The 17871-nt window shown below is 40.8% G+C and overlaps 1 protein-coding gene across 2 annotated transcripts in view; it reads left to right on the top strand.

Moving 5' to 3' along the window:
* PLXNA4 (plexin A4) overlaps window positions 1-17871 on the top strand; it is an 845630-nt gene that overhangs the window by 775275 nt on the left and 52484 nt on the right. For both annotated transcript variants that reach the window (XM_069229312.1, XM_069229313.1), the window contains exons 28-29: window positions 11718-11908; window positions 16171-16340. In XM_069229312.1, coding sequence (XP_069085413.1) covers window positions 11718-11908; window positions 16171-16340 — 361 coding nt within the window. The remainder of the gene's footprint in view (window positions 1-11717; window positions 11909-16170; window positions 16341-17871) is intronic.

The raw sequence follows: 17871 nt of genomic DNA, 5'->3' as shown, positions 1-17871 counted from the left end.
CAGTCCTTAGGTTCAATCATGCTGTAGTCTGAACTTGTCTGTAGCAGTATAGAGTCTTTAGCATTTCCCTTCGGGGACTTAGGAGAGTGATTAGGGACTGCTTCTTGCCTAAGATTCCTCATCCGCCTCTGGCTTCCCTGATCTACGAATTAATGAGATGACATAAGTGTCATGCAATCATAGGCTAAGAATTGTTAAGCCTCACCCACCTCTGTGGTTTTACCTTTTTCTGATTTTCGTTCTGTTCTTGCTTTCCTCATTTCTGTCTTTTCCCTCCTTTGTATTTCCATTTTCCTCATTTCTTTGTCTACTTGTATTTCTCCTTCTACATTTCTCCTCCTTCCCCTTCTCTTCCCCCCTCCTTTGCCCTCCCCTTTGCTTCCCTCCCTCACTCCCCTTCCCTTTCTTTCCTTTCCCTTTTCTTTCCTTTTTCTTCCCTGTCCTTCCTTCCTCCCTTCTTCCCTCCCTCCTCCTTTTTACTTTCTTTGCCTCCTTTTTTCTTTTTCTCTGCCTCTTTTTTTTTCTCTGCCTCCTTTTTTAGGGTTGAGTGCGCGCAAGCGCTCTGGACCATGTTGTAATCTCTCTGTGGGCTTCTAACCACTGCCTTGTCACGCCCGTCACTTTCATTAGATCGTGGGCTTACCTTTTAAAATTGATTGATTCCATTTGTGAAAGGCATGCATACGTCATGCCTTTTCCAGTGTTTAGCCCTCCTCGAGCGCACCGGTAAACTACTGAAAACATACGAGGTTCGGTGTTTTCAGGTGGTTTCTGAACTACTTTATCTTATCTTTTCCTGGCGTAGCACGATCTTGCTGGGCAGAAGTCAAGCGCTTTGCATGACATCGACCCTGTTACATTGATAATTGTACTTTTGCTGATTACATGGATAATTGCACTTTTGCCGGTAACATGGATAATGCACTTTTGCCGATAAGTTTCACTGCAAGTGAACTTGTTTCCTTTTCTGTCTCTCCTTCACGCTCATGGCGACCATCGGCTCGCATATGTGAAACTGTTTTGCTTTTCATTATTAGTTTATGTGGCAAGAAAAGTTCGGTTAGGGGTTTACAGCGCTAATGGCTCTAACGCGAGCAAACGCGAGCCCCGTTGCATTCCAAATGCTTGTCTTTCTTTCTCTGCCTGCTTTTTTCTTTCTTTCTCTGCCTCCTTTCTTTTTTCCTTTCTTTCTGCCATTCGTTTTTTCTTTCCCCTTTCCCTCATGCTCTTATTTCTTGAATTCTGTTTTACTTCACCCATCGTTTTACATATTTACTTGTTTTTTGTATAAGTTTTAGGCTATTCTACTTTTGTTTGTATGTTTCTTACTATTTTCTCATTCTAGTTTTTCTTTCCCTTTTCCTCAGTATTTCTGTCCTTTTCTTTGTGTTTTCCATTTCCCCAGCTCAAGCACTCTATATTTGTATAATTTCTCGACATGTTCAGTTAATTCTCTTTTAATTTCACCTTGTTCTCTTTCATCCTCAACTGTCTCCTCTTTATTTTATTTTGCCTTGTATTTATTTGTTTGTATATTTGTTTCTTTATGTCTAATCCGTTATGTCCCTGTTCATTGTTCATTACACTTTCCTTGCCACTCCACTCCTCTGCACTCTACCGCCTGCCTAGGAATATTTGCTCAATTTTCATCCATTACATCATTGCAGTTTATAATCGGACTTGAAATTGGCTCGCATATTACTATGATTTGCAGAACAGAATGAGATGCAGTCTGCCTGCGTTTGGGTGATTGATTCAGAGAGAGCCATCAGGCCAAAAAGTAAATAGCCAGTGGTTACTGCGCTGTGACCTACTTTATCAAGCTTTCTGAGGGCCTGCATTTTTCACGTTTCTAGTAAGAGCAAAGGGGAATACGATTACAAATATGCTAAAGGCTCTACCGCTGGATCTCAGCTATACCCTCTAGGATCCCTTGGGAAACACCAAACATATGTAATTATTTACTTACTCGAACCTCAGCCTATTCTTATCCTCAGAGAATAGATTAGAATATTTTTCTACTCTATTCTGGTGCTTAACTTGTAACTGGCAATGACAGTACCAACACAGCGACTAATCATCACACATCTACAAATGTGACAATTCAGACTATTTCAACACCCTCTCCCCTACAAAGCTATAAGAATGGCTTGGGTGACAGGTATTAGTTATTGTTAATGTATGGTGCATTAGTAAAGAACGGTTGTTGTGCTCATCTCTAAATACGACAAAGAACGCCACTGTGTGGCAGACTGTCATAAGTGTCAGTATTAACAATTAAGTGCTGGTGCTGAGCACAGGAAGCCCTCTGCTCAATGAAGCACTGCTCTAACCATTGTATGTATTTAGTCAAACCTTACAGAAAGGGCTAGATTATGCCAATGAGGTGCTACAACCTTGAGGTTGTAATGCATATATTTTACTCTTAAAGGTGAGGCAACAGATGTATCTTAGAGACTAGAATGCTGGTTATTTAGTTTGAGGTGTAAACTTAGCCTCCAAAATTTCCTTGACTCTCTTGAGAGACTTAGTCAAGCAGTTACAGACTAGAATATGGAAGGAGGTATAAAGGTTGTGTCAGGTACAGTATAATTGAATAATAGCGCACACAATAAAAATGAATGTCCTCTTAAGGTTCTTGCATGAGATAAAATAACAAAACATTGAGGTAGTTTCAAGTCCCTAGACCTGACTTTTCAAGAGATGTAGCCAATATACCTTTTACAGTATGGTGCTAGCACACAGTTCTTGGACATCTTCCAGTGTGGCTCCTTGGATCATTTCAGAGGAACAGGTCTAATTGTGAACTAATATTAACCTATACCAGTCCAGCATTTTGGGCAGGTCTAAAACTATATATATTAAACCACTTAACATGGAAATATATTAAGACATCTCAAGGGTGCTGTGGAGATGCCAAGAAGCACTCCTTGGAGACTCAATATTCTGCCTATTCAGAGTATTCACTTCTGCTATGGTTATCTGGTGAAGTAAGCCAAGGTCTGAATGACTTTTGTGAGCCACCTGGTGCCTCACATCCTCCCGGACATGCCTTCTCCCATCATTGATAGAGATGATCCAGGTTGTCACAAACACCTCCTCTTTTAGGTCACTTTCTGAAATCTGACTTGGACTAACCATGATCAAATAACTTTTCATCGTATGATTTATTACGTCTGGAATTAGGTGAACATGAGATCTCATCTAAGTTATCATTGAAAAGGTTTCTCATCCCACAAAAAACATCTCTGCCATACACTATTAACCTGTGTTCTGGACTGGAAGCCCCAGTAGAGATTTCAATGGGAGAAGTTCCCAACCTCTTTCTCGTGTCAATTTATCCAAAGTTCTAACTTGAAATTCTTTTGCACGTGGAGTCAACTTCATGTGTGAACTGCAGACCTTGTTTTGAGGCATGCCATTAGTCTTATTACATTCCTAATGTGAACCTGAAGAATACATCCCCTCTGGAACAGTTAGAAGTGCACAGTGTCTTGAAGCAGTTAACAAACTTTGGTGTTAATTAAGCACTCATCCTCTTATTTTGCCTGGCTCCCTTCTTCTAACAGGTAAACATGATGTCACAGTATACTGTTTGCATGATAACAATCCTTAACCTTTAGTTCATTTTTTCACTAAACAACCTTGCTGCACCTAAAGTGTTTTGAAGGCACATTCACAATCCAATTTTATTTAAATTTTGGCTCTGCCAGGAAACCTTCGTTCCCGGAGATTGGCATCTTCCAAATTTCTCAGGAGAGCCCTTTAACATTTGAAAAGCAATAAGCAGATTGTGAGCCTATGAATATATTAAAGACAATGAGCTGTTAGAGATTCAGATAATGAAACATGACTGTTCCTGAAGTTCAGTCAATAAGCACATTCTGCTCGCTTGCGTGCGTGGGTCGTGGCTTGAGAAGCGCTGTTCATTAACACTCCAAGGTGCATTGACTAGAGGACCTCTGGGGTTTTCTGCATGGCTGAGATGTTCGCTTCTAGTTGGAAGTTCATGCTTTCACCCTCTTTTAAATCCATTACTTTAGGTACAATAATGCGATATCTGAATAGGGCACTAACATCCCAAGATTCTAGTCATTTTTTGGGAGCACAGATTCAAGACAGAAAGGGAAAACACTAGGCTGCTGGACAGGCTGTGCTGGAAAGTCCGTTCTTCAATTTGTCATGTTGTGAAATATCTGACACCATGTGGGTGTTGTTCAGTTTACACACCCACCAAGGGAAGAAGGTTATAAATTAAAAAGGGAGAAATAGAAAGACAAACAATAAAATGTTGGAGCAGAAGGTTTATTATTAGCCCTGAACCACTTAATGGTCTTCAATGGAGCACCCAACATTCCAATATTCTAATCTGATTAATACAATTTTAAAATAATTATGGGGATATACTTTGACATATTGCTCTCGTTAATAGAGAAATGCTGATGTGAGTTTTGATGTATAGGAAGTGGCACAGGAGTTCACTACAGATGAGGTCTCTAGTCTCAGAATCACATGAAAAATTAAAGTTGCTATGTTGAGGAGGCAATTTGAAGTGCCACTGGGACTTTAATTTCTTACAGCGAGGAGTGAATTAGAATAGTGTTAGTCACTACTGGAAGCACAGTGTCAGGGAGAAGTTCAAAGGTAACAAGAAATGCCTATCTGCCAACTTAACAATGATTCTGATCATCCATCGCTGAAAAGGTTATTCTTCATGCAATGCAATCTATAGAAATGTGTGACTATCCATTCTGAAGTTGGATGATGAAAGTAAGCACTTATTCAGAACTCCTAAATGGGTAAATAAATCATTTCTGGTAGTTTTTACTTTTTCAGCATGAAAATCAAATTATCTTAATTAAGGCACCTATGTGTTGCTTGTTTTAGTGCTACATGTGGTTCCACAAATCCTTACTGAATAAAAAACTATGTAAATGATGTCAGCAATGGGGGGGTTGGGGAGTGGAGGTTAGAGTGCCATCACCTAGCCACAGCAGTGGTCCACACTGTGGCTACACAGCCTCTGAAACCATACCCTTTAGCCTGAACGTGAGAATCCATAGTGAACAGACACGGGTACATTCTTCCATGATAGGGCCATTTCTTAGGTTAGATTAGGAAGATTTTAATGTCCTGAGAGGCATACTGCAGATCCAATATAAACAACACTTTGGATGCCATACTAGGGATAATTATCAGCTACATCAGGGACATTGTGGTGGTTAGATTGCAGACCTTTTTGAAGCCAATGTACAAACATATTCTGTTAAATAACTGACCACTTAGGCCAAGTAGGATATTTTTTAGAGCAAGGCCAATTTTGAATGTCACATCTGACACCTTTTTGAAGCCAATGTTTGAATGTTAATTCTGTCAGCATTTTTGGGCACAATCGGGAACTGTTGGACATAGCCCTATCTGCAGGGTCATCCCCAAAATTTTGCTTTCACCCTCCTGTTTTCTGAACCCATTTTTGATGGCTTTTAGGACTCTGTTAAATGGAGCTAGCGTGCTTGTGCTTTCGCCTTTAAATATGGTAAAATTGGCTTACATCCAACTGGCACATTTAATTTTTTGTTCGTCCCTGGTAAAGTGGTACTATATGTACCCAGGGCCTGTTTATTAAATGTGCTTAATGGGCCTGCAGCACTGATTGTGCCACTTACTTAAGTAGCTCTTTTAAACATGTCTCGGGCCTGCTGTTGTAGCTTGTGTGTGCAGTTTTAAACTGCCATTTCGACCTAGCAAAATAAACTTTTTGCCAGTCCTAAACCTTCTTTTTTAATACTTATGAGTCACCCCTAATTTAGGCACTAAACAACCCATATTGCAGTGTGCGGTGTATTTAAACGTGTGGAGATGTACTTTTAATGTTAACATGTCCTGGTAGTGAAAAACTCTTCAATTTGTTTTTCACTACTGCAAGGCCTACCTCTCCCATAGGAAAACATTGGATTAGCATATTATATGTAAAAAGTGATAACTTTCAGTTGGGAGGAGATCGGAATGGCATGTTTGGCTTCTGATAAACTATAGTTAAAAATCACCTTTAAAGGTAAAGTCAGATTTTAGGTCATAATTCAGAAAATGCCACTTTTAGAATGTTGGCATTTTCTTGTCCCAACCATTTGCTGCTGGTTGTCTTGTATTCTGGATCACATGAATAGGTGTTGCTGGCAGCTGTTTTTTGTGAATTGCTCCAAGGCAGTGAGACAAAGAGAAAATATATGTTTCAGGTTGTCATCTCTGATTTGATGAGATGTAGGAGCTGTCATCTACAACACTTGCCTGAGCACCCTCACAAAGTGTTTCACATAGTGTTTTGTGCTCCAGACAGGCTGGGGCCTGGGCAGGGAGGCAGGATACTGCAAATACCTCCGGAGGTAGAAACACTCAGAACCTCCTCCTAATTCGAAATTGGCATTAGGTGATAATACCCTCAGATCCAACTCTTTAGTTCACCTCTGGATCTGTGGAAGAATCAGAAGGACTGCTCTGCAAGAAGGACTCAGAAGGACTGCTGCCCTGCCACCTGAGTGAAAGAACTGGACCTGCATCTTGAACCTAGGACCACCAGAGTGACTCAAAGGGCTACTTGGGTGGCCTCCTAAACAGAGCATCAGGGACAGAAAAGGCTCAAACAACTTTAACTGAGCATCTGGACTCTGTCTGCCGTGAGTCCCAACCCCTCTGAGCAATGCAACCCCAGTCCTGAACCCTTTGAAGTGGGCCTGAAGGTACTCAGCCATCTCAACTGTGGTCCTATGAGCAGAATGGATACAACGGAAGTCCTCACATTTCCACTTTGGCACTGCTGCAGCATGAAGCCTGCCTGACACCAAATCTGACATCGCAGCTCACAGTACCTGAAGTACCACCACTGCACAAGCATCCTCAGTGGAGACCTTGGCATCACAAATCCCTCATCAACAGCATCCTCACTGATGAATCAGGACTCCTCATTTCAGCCCTGCAGCTCCTTCAGAATTGCTGATGGGCGATGCATTCTCGATGCCAGGCTTCACATTACAAGCTCCTCATCAAAGGCATTCTCAATGAATACGGAGGACTCTGCATCGCAATCCTGCAGCTTCCCCAGAGTCACCACTTTGAAATGCATCCTCAATGTGTGATCTTGCAATGCTCTTCTAAACAGTATTTAAGGTACTTTGTTAAGCTGGTCTAACTTTGTCCTTGTATCCGCCTCGCACTTCATCACAGTCGGCCTATGCTTGTGACTTTGTACCGGTCTGGTGGAACCAGATAACCACTGTTGGTCCTTTGTGCTGTTAGCCACTATTTTCACTTAAATCTTTAAAATTGCATATCTCTGATTCTACTCCAATTTTTGTCATCTATTTTAATAAATTGGTGTGGGATTTTTCTTGTGTTGTATTTTCACTTAATGCATGTTTGAAGTGCTGCATAAATAGTATACACATTGCCTCTACGTTAAGCCTGACTGCTTTGTGCCACGCTAGCAGAGGGTAACGCACAGGTTAATTTGGGGTAGCTTGTGTTTCACCCTGACACGAATTGTGGTTGCTGGTTGAGTAGGGTTTCATTGCCCTCAGCCAGTAATCAAATTTCAAACAGGAACATTCTTGGATGATTTCTTTAGGAACTCAGTGATAGCATTGTGGTAAATCACTAAACATTCAGACAAATTTGGGTTACACAAATGCTACATTGAATCCAAATATGGGTATGCGGATATCATGAAAAATAAAATACATCACCACTGGCATGAAGTATAGATCAGTGGTTCCCAACCAGTGGTCCAGGGACCCCTGGGAGTCCATGAAACCTCCTCAGGGGGTCCATGACTGCCTGTAAAATAAAATATTATTAACAGATTATGGCCCCAGCTTTTAGTAATGGCTCAGTGCGGTGTCCCCAGAGTCCGATAATGATTCAGTGGGGGGTCCCTAGGTTCCAGTAATGATAAAGTGGGATCTCACAGAAGTTAAAAGGTTGGGAACTGCTGGTATAGATGTTAAGAGTGTAGATCACACTTTTTCTCAGTGGGCCAACTCTAAACTGGAGTCACACTGTACAGTGGACTGTTAATTGATCGCGGCTTAACATGCTGCTGTGTCTGGATACCCTGCTCAAGGCGCTGATAGGCACAATCACAATATCAGAAAACTATCCTCTGAGTTTGATTACTAGTGTTCTGATTAGTAGTTTGGAGGAACTCTAGTCAGATTCTGGGCAGCTGGAATTTCTGATATCGGCAGGAATCTCCACACAGCACACCTTCTGTTATGAGATACATCCCCCACCCCCCCACCCAATGGAGAATAACTGTGAAGACCTGGAAACACTTTGCAGATTAATGCATGTTCCCATTCACATTCCCAATCCTGAATGGTTTAAACCAGACATTTGTCACCTTTAGCGAGTAGGAGGCAAATGTCTGCACGACATCTGTGTAGGGGGCGAAAGTGAGGAGGGATGGTAGGGCAGAGTCACCACTTTGAAATGCATCCTCAATGTGGGATATTACAATGCTCTTCTAACCAGTATTTAAGGTATTTGTTATGCAGGTCTAACCTTGTCCCTGTATCCGACACCAGGTGGTGGATGGGGGAAAGGTCCTGTCTCCACTGCATCCCTTTCCCAAAATGACTTTCCTGGGCAGAAATTGACTCGTATACTGGGGTCTAATGTGGCAACATCGTAGCACTGATAATAAATCAGAAAGGAATTCTAGAGTTGGATTCCGCTCCACATAACTTGTATTTGAGACCACAATGATATTTGTTTTATCACAGAAGTCATTTTGTAGGCAGAGGTTCACTTGGATTTCTCTAATGCAGTTTCATGGAAATAGATTTATTTTATGCTGAACATTTTTAAACCTAAGTCAGGACAACACATGCATTTTGTGTTGTCAAATAGGGAGACTCTCGGCCCTAGTTGTGTCCTGATTTCGGTTTGATCCATTATTAATGTAGTGTTGTGGCGTGGATTCCAGAATTGAGAGGAGCGCACACATACAAAGAAAAGCTGATTGATAGCGTTTTGTTTTTATTTCGATCTCACTGTAAGATAGTAAAATCTGTGCTATTGTTACTCTGGGGCTAAAAGCACACTGGCCGGTTTGATAAGTAGGAGATTGCAATCTTACCATAAATGTCGTGCAAAAACGAATATGAAGCATTCGAGACAGAATAATTATGTATTGATTAACGAGCCTCCACATTTTCTTAGCTTAACATCCTTCAGTTTTCTGAATGGGGATTTAAAATGTTATGAGCTGCATATAGTTTTCTGCTACTTATTTGTTGAAAATCCGGCATGCTTGTCTTGTTTTCAAAACAATGTTTACCCCCTGATGAAATTTGAGATTTTAATGCAAACTTTAAATGAATCAGAATTTTTTTTACCCCTGTTGTAATCTCTCTTTGGGCTTCAAACTACGCCTATGTCACATCAGTGTCTTTCGTTGGTTCGTGGGCTTGCCTTTTATAATCTGATTGCTTTCATTAGTGAAAGGCATGCAGAAGTCATGCCTTTTCCGGTGTTTAGCCCTCCTCGAGCGTGGCTACCAAGTACCGAAAACATAGGAGGCTCATCCGGTTTCTGGGCGACTTTTTCTGTTTTTTCGCAGTGCGATCTCGCTGGGCAGAAGTCGAGCGCTTTGCATAACATTGACCTGTTACATAGTTAATTGCACTTTTGCCAGTTACATAGATAATTGCACTTTTGCCTATAGGTTTCACTACGAGCGAAAGTTTATTTCCGTTTGTGTGTCTGCTTTGAAAGGATGGCGGCCGTCAGCTCGCTTATGTGAAACTTTTACTTTTCAGTTTATATGGCAAGAAAAGTCCAGTTAGTTATGTGAAACTGTTTTATTTTTAATTTCTGTGGCAAGAAAAGTCCTGTTAGGAGTTTACAATGCTCTAGCTCAAGCAAACGTGAGACCGGTTGCATTGCAAATGCTTGTTCATACCTTGATATTCTCTTAATTGTGGCGTTTCGAAATTTGCGGTGTTGCATCTGATGAAAATATATTCTTCCTACCTTTAGTAATTAACTAAAATCATTTGGTGTAGCTGTTTTTTGATTTGATGTGTCCCATTTCTGTGCTCCTCTGCATGCTAATCCGACCTAGCACTACCACACAGTGATTATTTTAGTTATACTATACACTCACATAAATGTCTCATACTTATACCCTCTTTCTTCTATTCTTTATTGAGCTTAAGGATGCTAAATTGTCCCTTGCCAACCTTGTGAACTTTTGTAAGTTTCTCCAGTTACTCCAAAATGTTGTAGGAGCAGTCATCCCAATAAAGTTGAATTTGCAGGAGGAAAACTTCCAAAACCTACTTTTTCTCAAGAGATTTCTAAAAAAAAAAAAAAATCATCCATCACAAATTGCTGTTTGAGTTTTCACTTGCAGCTTATGTTTCTCAAGATGGTCACCTTTGCAAAACTGGTGGAATTAAAATGTCACTTTAATTAGAATGCAAGTAGGTTTACATTGGATGTCGAGTACCCTCTACTAAGCTCTTACACATTTTGTGTGTGCTTCAAGAAGAGTTTTACCTTACTGATTGTCAGTAGCTTTTCTATGCAGACGTTTTGGGTGCATGCTCCTTCTGGGCCTTCTGGACTAGCAAATGCTCAAACATAGTGAATTTTGGAGTGACTTGGGGCCATATGTAGGAAAGTTCCATTTTGCATTTGCTAAGTATCAAATCCTAAGAAATTGCCATTTAGGAAATGCAAAATGAAATATAAGATTATTTTGATTTCCTAATTGAGATTCCTACAGAGTCACAATCGCTATTAGAAAATCTGTGTTTAGGAAATGCAAAATCATTCCTACGTATGAGGGAAGAAAAGGTGGAGCTCTTGAAAAGTGCTCCTTTGCCCTCTGGGCCAGGGAATGCTTCAAGACACTGCACAAAGTGCACTTTGGGTGCCTTTTTTGAATTTGCACATGGTTACCATCGGATTGGATTCAATGGTAATACCATTTCCTAAATGCCCATTTTGCATTTATGAAATGCTATGCACATATGCTTAGGAAATCAAAAATAGGAAATTCCTATTTGCTATTTCCTATTTGGTACTCGCAAATTGCAATTTCTACTGGGTAGTAATCACAGTTTGGGACACCTCAGAGCTCTTTATACATATGATAAAGGTGTTTTGCGTTTCTTAATGATCCGAAATTGAGATTCGACACGTTGAGAAATGCAAATGTATTTTGTACATATGGCCCTAGGAGCCTTTTGGGGGAAATTATTGAAATTGATCCTTTGATAATGAGCCCTCTTTCCTCCACCAACATGCATTGTACTATTATGAGGGGAAAAGTGTTGCTCCTCTAATAATAGCCTAGCTCCAGAATGCAAGTCTATGTTCCTTACCACATTACCACCCTACCCCGATCCTTTCCCCTTTAAAAAGCATTCACATCTGAAATAGGTTCAACCAGTTTAGTTTATGTATCAAAAAACAATGCAACGTTTATTAAATATAATCATATAACGGATAAGAGGCCTCTCTTCACCACATTCAAAAGGAACATTAAATGGTTTGTTTTGGATGTTTCCCATCAGTCAGTTTCAGGGTGTCAACAAAGTAAATTGAATAAAGATACTTCTTAGCAAAGCTTGTCCAAAGAGTAAGAAAAGCTATATTTCTGTATGAACCCTCGCCATCCAGCTTTAGCTGACAATGCTTGATTTATGTTTCAGAGAATATGATCCGGTACACAGGGAGTCCAGACAGCCTGCGGTCCCGCACCCCAATGATAACACCAGACCTGGAGAGTGGGGTCAAAATCTGGCACCTGGTGAAGAACCACGAACATGGGGACCAGAAGGAGGGTGACCGGGGTAGTAAGATGGTGTCAGAGATCTACCTAACAAGACTACTAGCTACCAAGGTACCCAGAATGTACACCAACAATGCCTACTATATGCCATTCTCTGCCTCAGGCCCCTCTTATTTCAAAGAAGCATGCTTTGTACTCCTTCTCCCAAGTGGTGATCTCTTTCTCTGCTTAAGGGCATTCTGGAATATGTGTTGTTATGCAATGCCAAGAAAAAAAAAAGCAATAGTGAAGCAGAAACATCTAGTCACATACTAATTAAACAGTAAAATAGTTCACATGCAAGCATGGCACTGCCTGGTTAGATTTAAAACCATGAAGCTGTATGTTGTGCTACCACGGTCTAAGGAGCACAGCTTTTTGTAAGTGTGTCATCTAGGTAGGTTTCATGTTCATTATGTCTTTACCCTGTGGAACAACCTCCTCTGAAACTAACCGGAAATAAATTAAGTGACGTACAGATCACCTACTTTTTCAATGGTTAGTGTCTAACTCACAAGTTAGTGCTTTTGGCAGTAAAGGAAGAGGCAGAGAAAACTCTACTTCATGCCGTCTTGGTGTGTACAAGCTATTTTGAGATGTTGCTGTTTGGTCAAGATCAGACCTCTAGCTGGAATAGCACACCTAGTTAACCATTTTGTAAACATAATTCAATTAGGTTGCCAGATTATTAAGTAGTGATGAATTTATTACTAAAATAAGAGTGCAAGAATAATGCAAGAAAAAAGACATGTTAAGATACAATGTAGGGGGCAAAAACGAGGGAGCACAAAATAGAGATCAGGAGATAGGAAGGTTGAGCACTGAGCAGAAATAAGTGTAACACAGAAAAGAAACCAAATGAAGAGGTTAAAGCTGACTGACAGGAGAGATGACCTCTTGGTGGCAGACTGTGCCTCAGCGTGGGTGTCAGTAAGACACATAAATGGGCAATTTTAGCAAATGGCTGATTCTATCATTTCAGGCTTTGCTCAGTGAGAAATGAAATATCTGACATTTTAGTTGCTTGCTCCACTTGACTTTCCAACCTGTAAACGCTCCAGTGTAGGCGGCGCAAATTGGCAACTTCCAGCCACTGTCATGTGAAAGTGTAGCCACTTTGGCATTTTGAACACTGAAGAAGCTTTGTTGGCAGTAATGTTAAATGGTTACGGACGAGCTTGAGAATAGAACCAACTTCTGCATGCACAATCTTTGTAATACCAAAGTACAACGAAATAAGATTGTGGTTCAACTTGCCTTAGTAATGCAGACATACTTAAAGTATGGCTGTCCTTGCAGGGAGTCAGTAAAAATATCTCTCTGTTAGTAGTAAGAACTAGTTGTTCCATTGAGGGCCTTATGGTTCTAATCCATAGGTTACTTCACCCTTTACCATAGGAGAATCCTTCCTTTCTCAGCTCACCTTTTTCCTCTTTGAAATTACTACATTTCCTGTTCAGGTTCTATTTAACTGTCACTAAAAGTATATATCTCTTGCTTAACTCCGTATCACCCTTTTTTTTTAAAGTCACATGTACCTGTTTCTGTTCACTTCTGCATTTGTAAAATGTACATATTTGCGGCTTCAGCTCAATCCTTTGCTCAGACATGACAATTCTATCACACTTCTTTTTATTCTCTTCTAGAAAATACTTCTTGACCTGGCTGTCTTCCTCTTGTGTTACTTCTTTGTTTGGTCTTGTTGTTTTCTCCTCCACACCTAAAATTTCAGCAAGCTCCAGTTCACACTACTACCTCTAGGAAAAGATATGTCCCCTGAAGGTTAAAGCTATAATATGGAGGTACTGAAATATCAAGGGCAAAATGCCAAATCCAAAATATCGAAAAATAAGTATAGATTTTCTAAACCTAACTCTTCATATACGTACCTTGATGATATCAACATACATAGATGTGGGTTGGGTATTGTAAATCTAGCCTTCCTCTATATGTATTTAACTTTAAATATTTTGGTCAATATTTTGTCCACAACATTCTTGTATCTCAATATTCTTAGCCTCGATATTCAGTAGGACAATATTTGAAAAAGTTACACTTCTTGTGTGAACTCTTTGCTCCTACTACTAAAATACACCACCTGTTGAGACACACTTCGCCATCTGTTACAAGACAGCATTTCTTAAACAGTGCTTATCTTTCTTGTCTAACTCTATGCATAGAGTCTACTTCCTGATTTATCCATCTTCTGAAAGACAAAGATTCCTTTTTGAGTTTTTGTCATCTCTAAATGGTAAATAATGGATCCCTTTTAGATCAATTCTCCATCTGCTTAAATGTTAATACCTAAGCTCAGTTATTTTCTGAAACTAGCCTCTTTTCCTCTGTTTGATCTTCTCATCCTCTTCCATGCTTTCATTGGGAAAAGGATATAGCCCCTCATTATGACATTGGTGGTCTTTTTGAAAGACTGTCATGCTGGTGGCCGCCAAAAGACTGCCAGTGTCGGCGTTCTCACGACTGCCGTATTACGAGTCAGAGACCGAAGACCGCCAGATTACAGCCGCAAACCTGACCCCGCCGGGCTGGCTGAGGGCAGGAGAGAGGGCGTTCCACCGCCACAATGCAAGGACTCAGCCGCCATATTACAATTAGTAATATGGTATGGGGGTCCTTGCACACCGCTGCAGCATTTACGGTGGAAGTGCCAACATCCACCCCTCCAGGATGACCACCTCAATGTGGGCTGCTGTGCGGCCCAGACAGGTAGGTGGAGCGAACGAAAAGGGCACGAGTGGCAGGTGCATGTCTGTGCGTGTATGTGTGCGAGTGTGTGTGTGTGTGTGTGTCGGAATGGGTGTGCATGCATGTGTAACTGTATGGGTTAGTGGAGGGGGAAGTCTCTGAATGAATGCAGAGGGAGATGTGTATGTGTATGAATGCAGAGGGGGATGTGTATCTTTGGGAATGCGGAGGGGGATGTATATCTGTATGAATGCGGAGTGGGTGGGGTGTGTATGAATGCGGAGGAGAGGTGCTTATGTGTGAGAGCGAGTGGGGGTGCATGTATGTCAGTGTGAGAGCAAGTGGGGGTGCATGTATGTCAGTGTGAGAGCGAGTGGGGGTGGTTGTATGTATGCATACAGTAGAGTGTGGAGGTGTATCTGCAAGTGTGTGGACGGGTGGGGGGTGTTTGCAAGTGTGTGGACGGGTGGTCAGGTTGTTTGCAAATGTGTGGGGGCAGGTGGGGGGGTGTTTGCAAGTGTGTGGATGTGTGTGGATGGGTGGGGGGTGTTTGCAAGTGTGTGGACAGTTGGGGGTTGTGGGCCGGCAACAGGAATGGGGATTCCTGTCTCCTGGTGCGTTACAGCCAGGGTTTTCATGGCGAAAAGCCTGGCATTTTGCTGCCTTCTAATAAAGCCGGCGGTCTTAGGCCTGCCGCTGGCCTGCAGGAGCTCGCCGCCGGCCACAGTAGTCCGACCAGACCAGAGGGACTACCAGCGTTGCAGCAGTTTGGCTTCGGCCAAACTGCAAGACTCATAATGCAGCAGCCTTTAACGCCGGGTCTGCGGCGGTTAGACCACCACACTCCTAATGAGGCCCATAGTCTGATACTAAAAATATTCACATCTCTGATCAAACACTAACCAACACACAACACCTGAGAAATAAGAACAAGTTCAAAATTAGATGTTGAAGTTGTATTTGCAAACAGAGCTAATTGCGAGGCTTCATCCATGTGCAAATGACATCACGTTGAGAGGAAGACTTTTATATGTTAGAAAGTTCATAATATTTTAACATGTTTTGTGGTTAAGCTCCTTTTGTCCATGGCTGCCTTTTTTGTCTGCAAGACATATACATGAAGTGAAGGCATTATGTGTCATTTGGATTCTTTTTTCCTCAAAAACTATAAAGTAATTTTGTAATTAGTAAAAGAATATGTAGCCAGTAGTTTCCATCATTGGCCAATTTCTGCTCTGTGTAATTATATTATATTCTGCATGTGTTAGCTGTACGATTATCAAAATACACCAACAATCCTTTGGTCCCAAATGTTTGTCATTATTTCTGCCTACTATTTCAATCATAAACTTACAGTTTGTAACAGATCTCTAATTAGTTAATTTATTCCCGAGTAAAAACCCCACAGTTTAAGTGGATTCATCCACTAAGCTTCGGGGAAATACAAGTTTTTTTTAAGTCATAGAAATGATTTCGCAGGCTAAATAATGCATCTAAAAGGATAACTTTATACTTATTCACATTCTTGATTTCCATTGAGACACTGCTAACTTTCACTGACACTGTTGCCCATTCTAGCTCTCGGATTCTGATAAGCTTTAACAATGTGTGCTTTATTTCTTCCCCTACAGGGCACTCTACAGAAGTTTGTGGATGACCTCTTTGAGACGATATTCAGCACGGCGCACCGTGGGAGCGCCCTGCCGCTGGCCATAAAATACATGTTCGACTTTCTGGATGAGCAGGCGGACAAGCACGGTATTCATGATCCTCATGTCCGGCACACGTGGAAAAGCAACTGGTGAGTCCTTCAGAGCATTCACATATCTTAGGATGGGTCAAGATCGCACGTACATTTACTGATGAAGCTGTTTTTTTAAAGTAATAGATCTCACAACTTGCATTTAGGGAAACTGAGTTCCTACACTTTAAATAATTGTATAGCGAGTATTAATAGGGAGAGAAAATCTAACAAATTCGCACTCCCCGGTACTAACTATATGGAAAAATGCTAAACATACATAATGAGAATTCATCTGGCATTTTGATCCACTGAAGACTATAGTTATCTGAAACAAGTAGGAAGAGATGACTGTGTTTCATGTTGATTATCACACTTTGATCGTGGAAGCCGTGGTTCCTAAATAAAATATAAAATCACATGACATAGCATAACGTAGTATTGTTAGTAATATTAAGATATAGTGACTTTCTAATTCAGAATGTTTAAAAGTTTGATAGCGTTGTAACACTAAATCATTGTTAATCATGGAAGAACCTGTGGGGGAAAAACATTTCTTATGAAATCATCGTCTTTTTTATTATCCAAACCATACCTCACCAAGTGGACATCACTTCCGACATTCAGGCACAGATCAACATATTCATTTTCTGAATCAGTAGACGTGTGTGTTCTTCCTGGAGCTGTCCTTAATGCTTAAATAACTTTTGAGTCAGTGAGGGGCCTTTCACCTCCTTCATCATTTCTTGCAACCCTCAACAGCCCTTGTTGATGAGACATCATTTTTTCTTACAACCATTCTCTTTGATTAGTCATCTGGTAATAGCTGTTACACTTCCTCAGTGATTGTGGAGCCCACTTTCTGTTTTCGTTCTCTTATTATCAGAAAGGAATATTGAACACACATACAGGCTACAAATTTCATGAATCTGTATTGTATTTTTGGGCCACTGTAACACTGTCACCCAGTTATTTCCTAGACACCACAGGTTGTCAATACATGGAAATTTAAGGTCAATTGATATTAGGTTATCCTCACACCTTCACTCTGATACTGAATCTGCCACTTTGCATAATATTGTGAGTATGGAATCACATCAACTTCTTTAGATAAACTGGAGAATCCATTATCTGAAAGACGTGGATTGGATCAGTTTACAAGAAAATAACACAAAACGTGTCAGCAATGGATCAAAAGTTTTCTTGTGACTTATTTTTACACAAGCTTGAAGGTCAAATTGAAAGGTGCTGGAGTAGGCTGGCTTGTATTTGCAGGCAGTGGGTAAAATTATATTAATGGTGACAAGTGGAAAAACCTTGTAAATGTATGTGTGACAAACCTTTGTCCTTGCCACTGTAATCCAGATCACTTAACTAGGGCCCTAGCATCTCTGGTGCATCTAATTGATAAGCAGATGCTTTCATTGGCAGCACACATATTAACCGTAACAGCCTCTGAAATGTATAATATTGGTGAATTAATGTAGAGAGGCCACTTGTTTCAGACATTGATAGTAGAGAAGAACATGTGAGTCAGATTATAGTCTGGAAAGATTTTTGTTGTGTAGTGAAGTGCTTACTTAGCACTGTG

This window comes from Pleurodeles waltl, chromosome 4_1 (genome assembly GCF_031143425.1).
Source record: "Pleurodeles waltl isolate 20211129_DDA chromosome 4_1, aPleWal1.hap1.20221129, whole genome shotgun sequence".
Classification (NCBI taxonomy): domain Eukaryota; kingdom Metazoa; phylum Chordata; class Amphibia; order Caudata; family Salamandridae; genus Pleurodeles; species Pleurodeles waltl.
The sequence above is the reverse complement of the archived record's forward strand: the minus strand, read 5'-3'. Positions and strand labels throughout refer to the sequence as shown.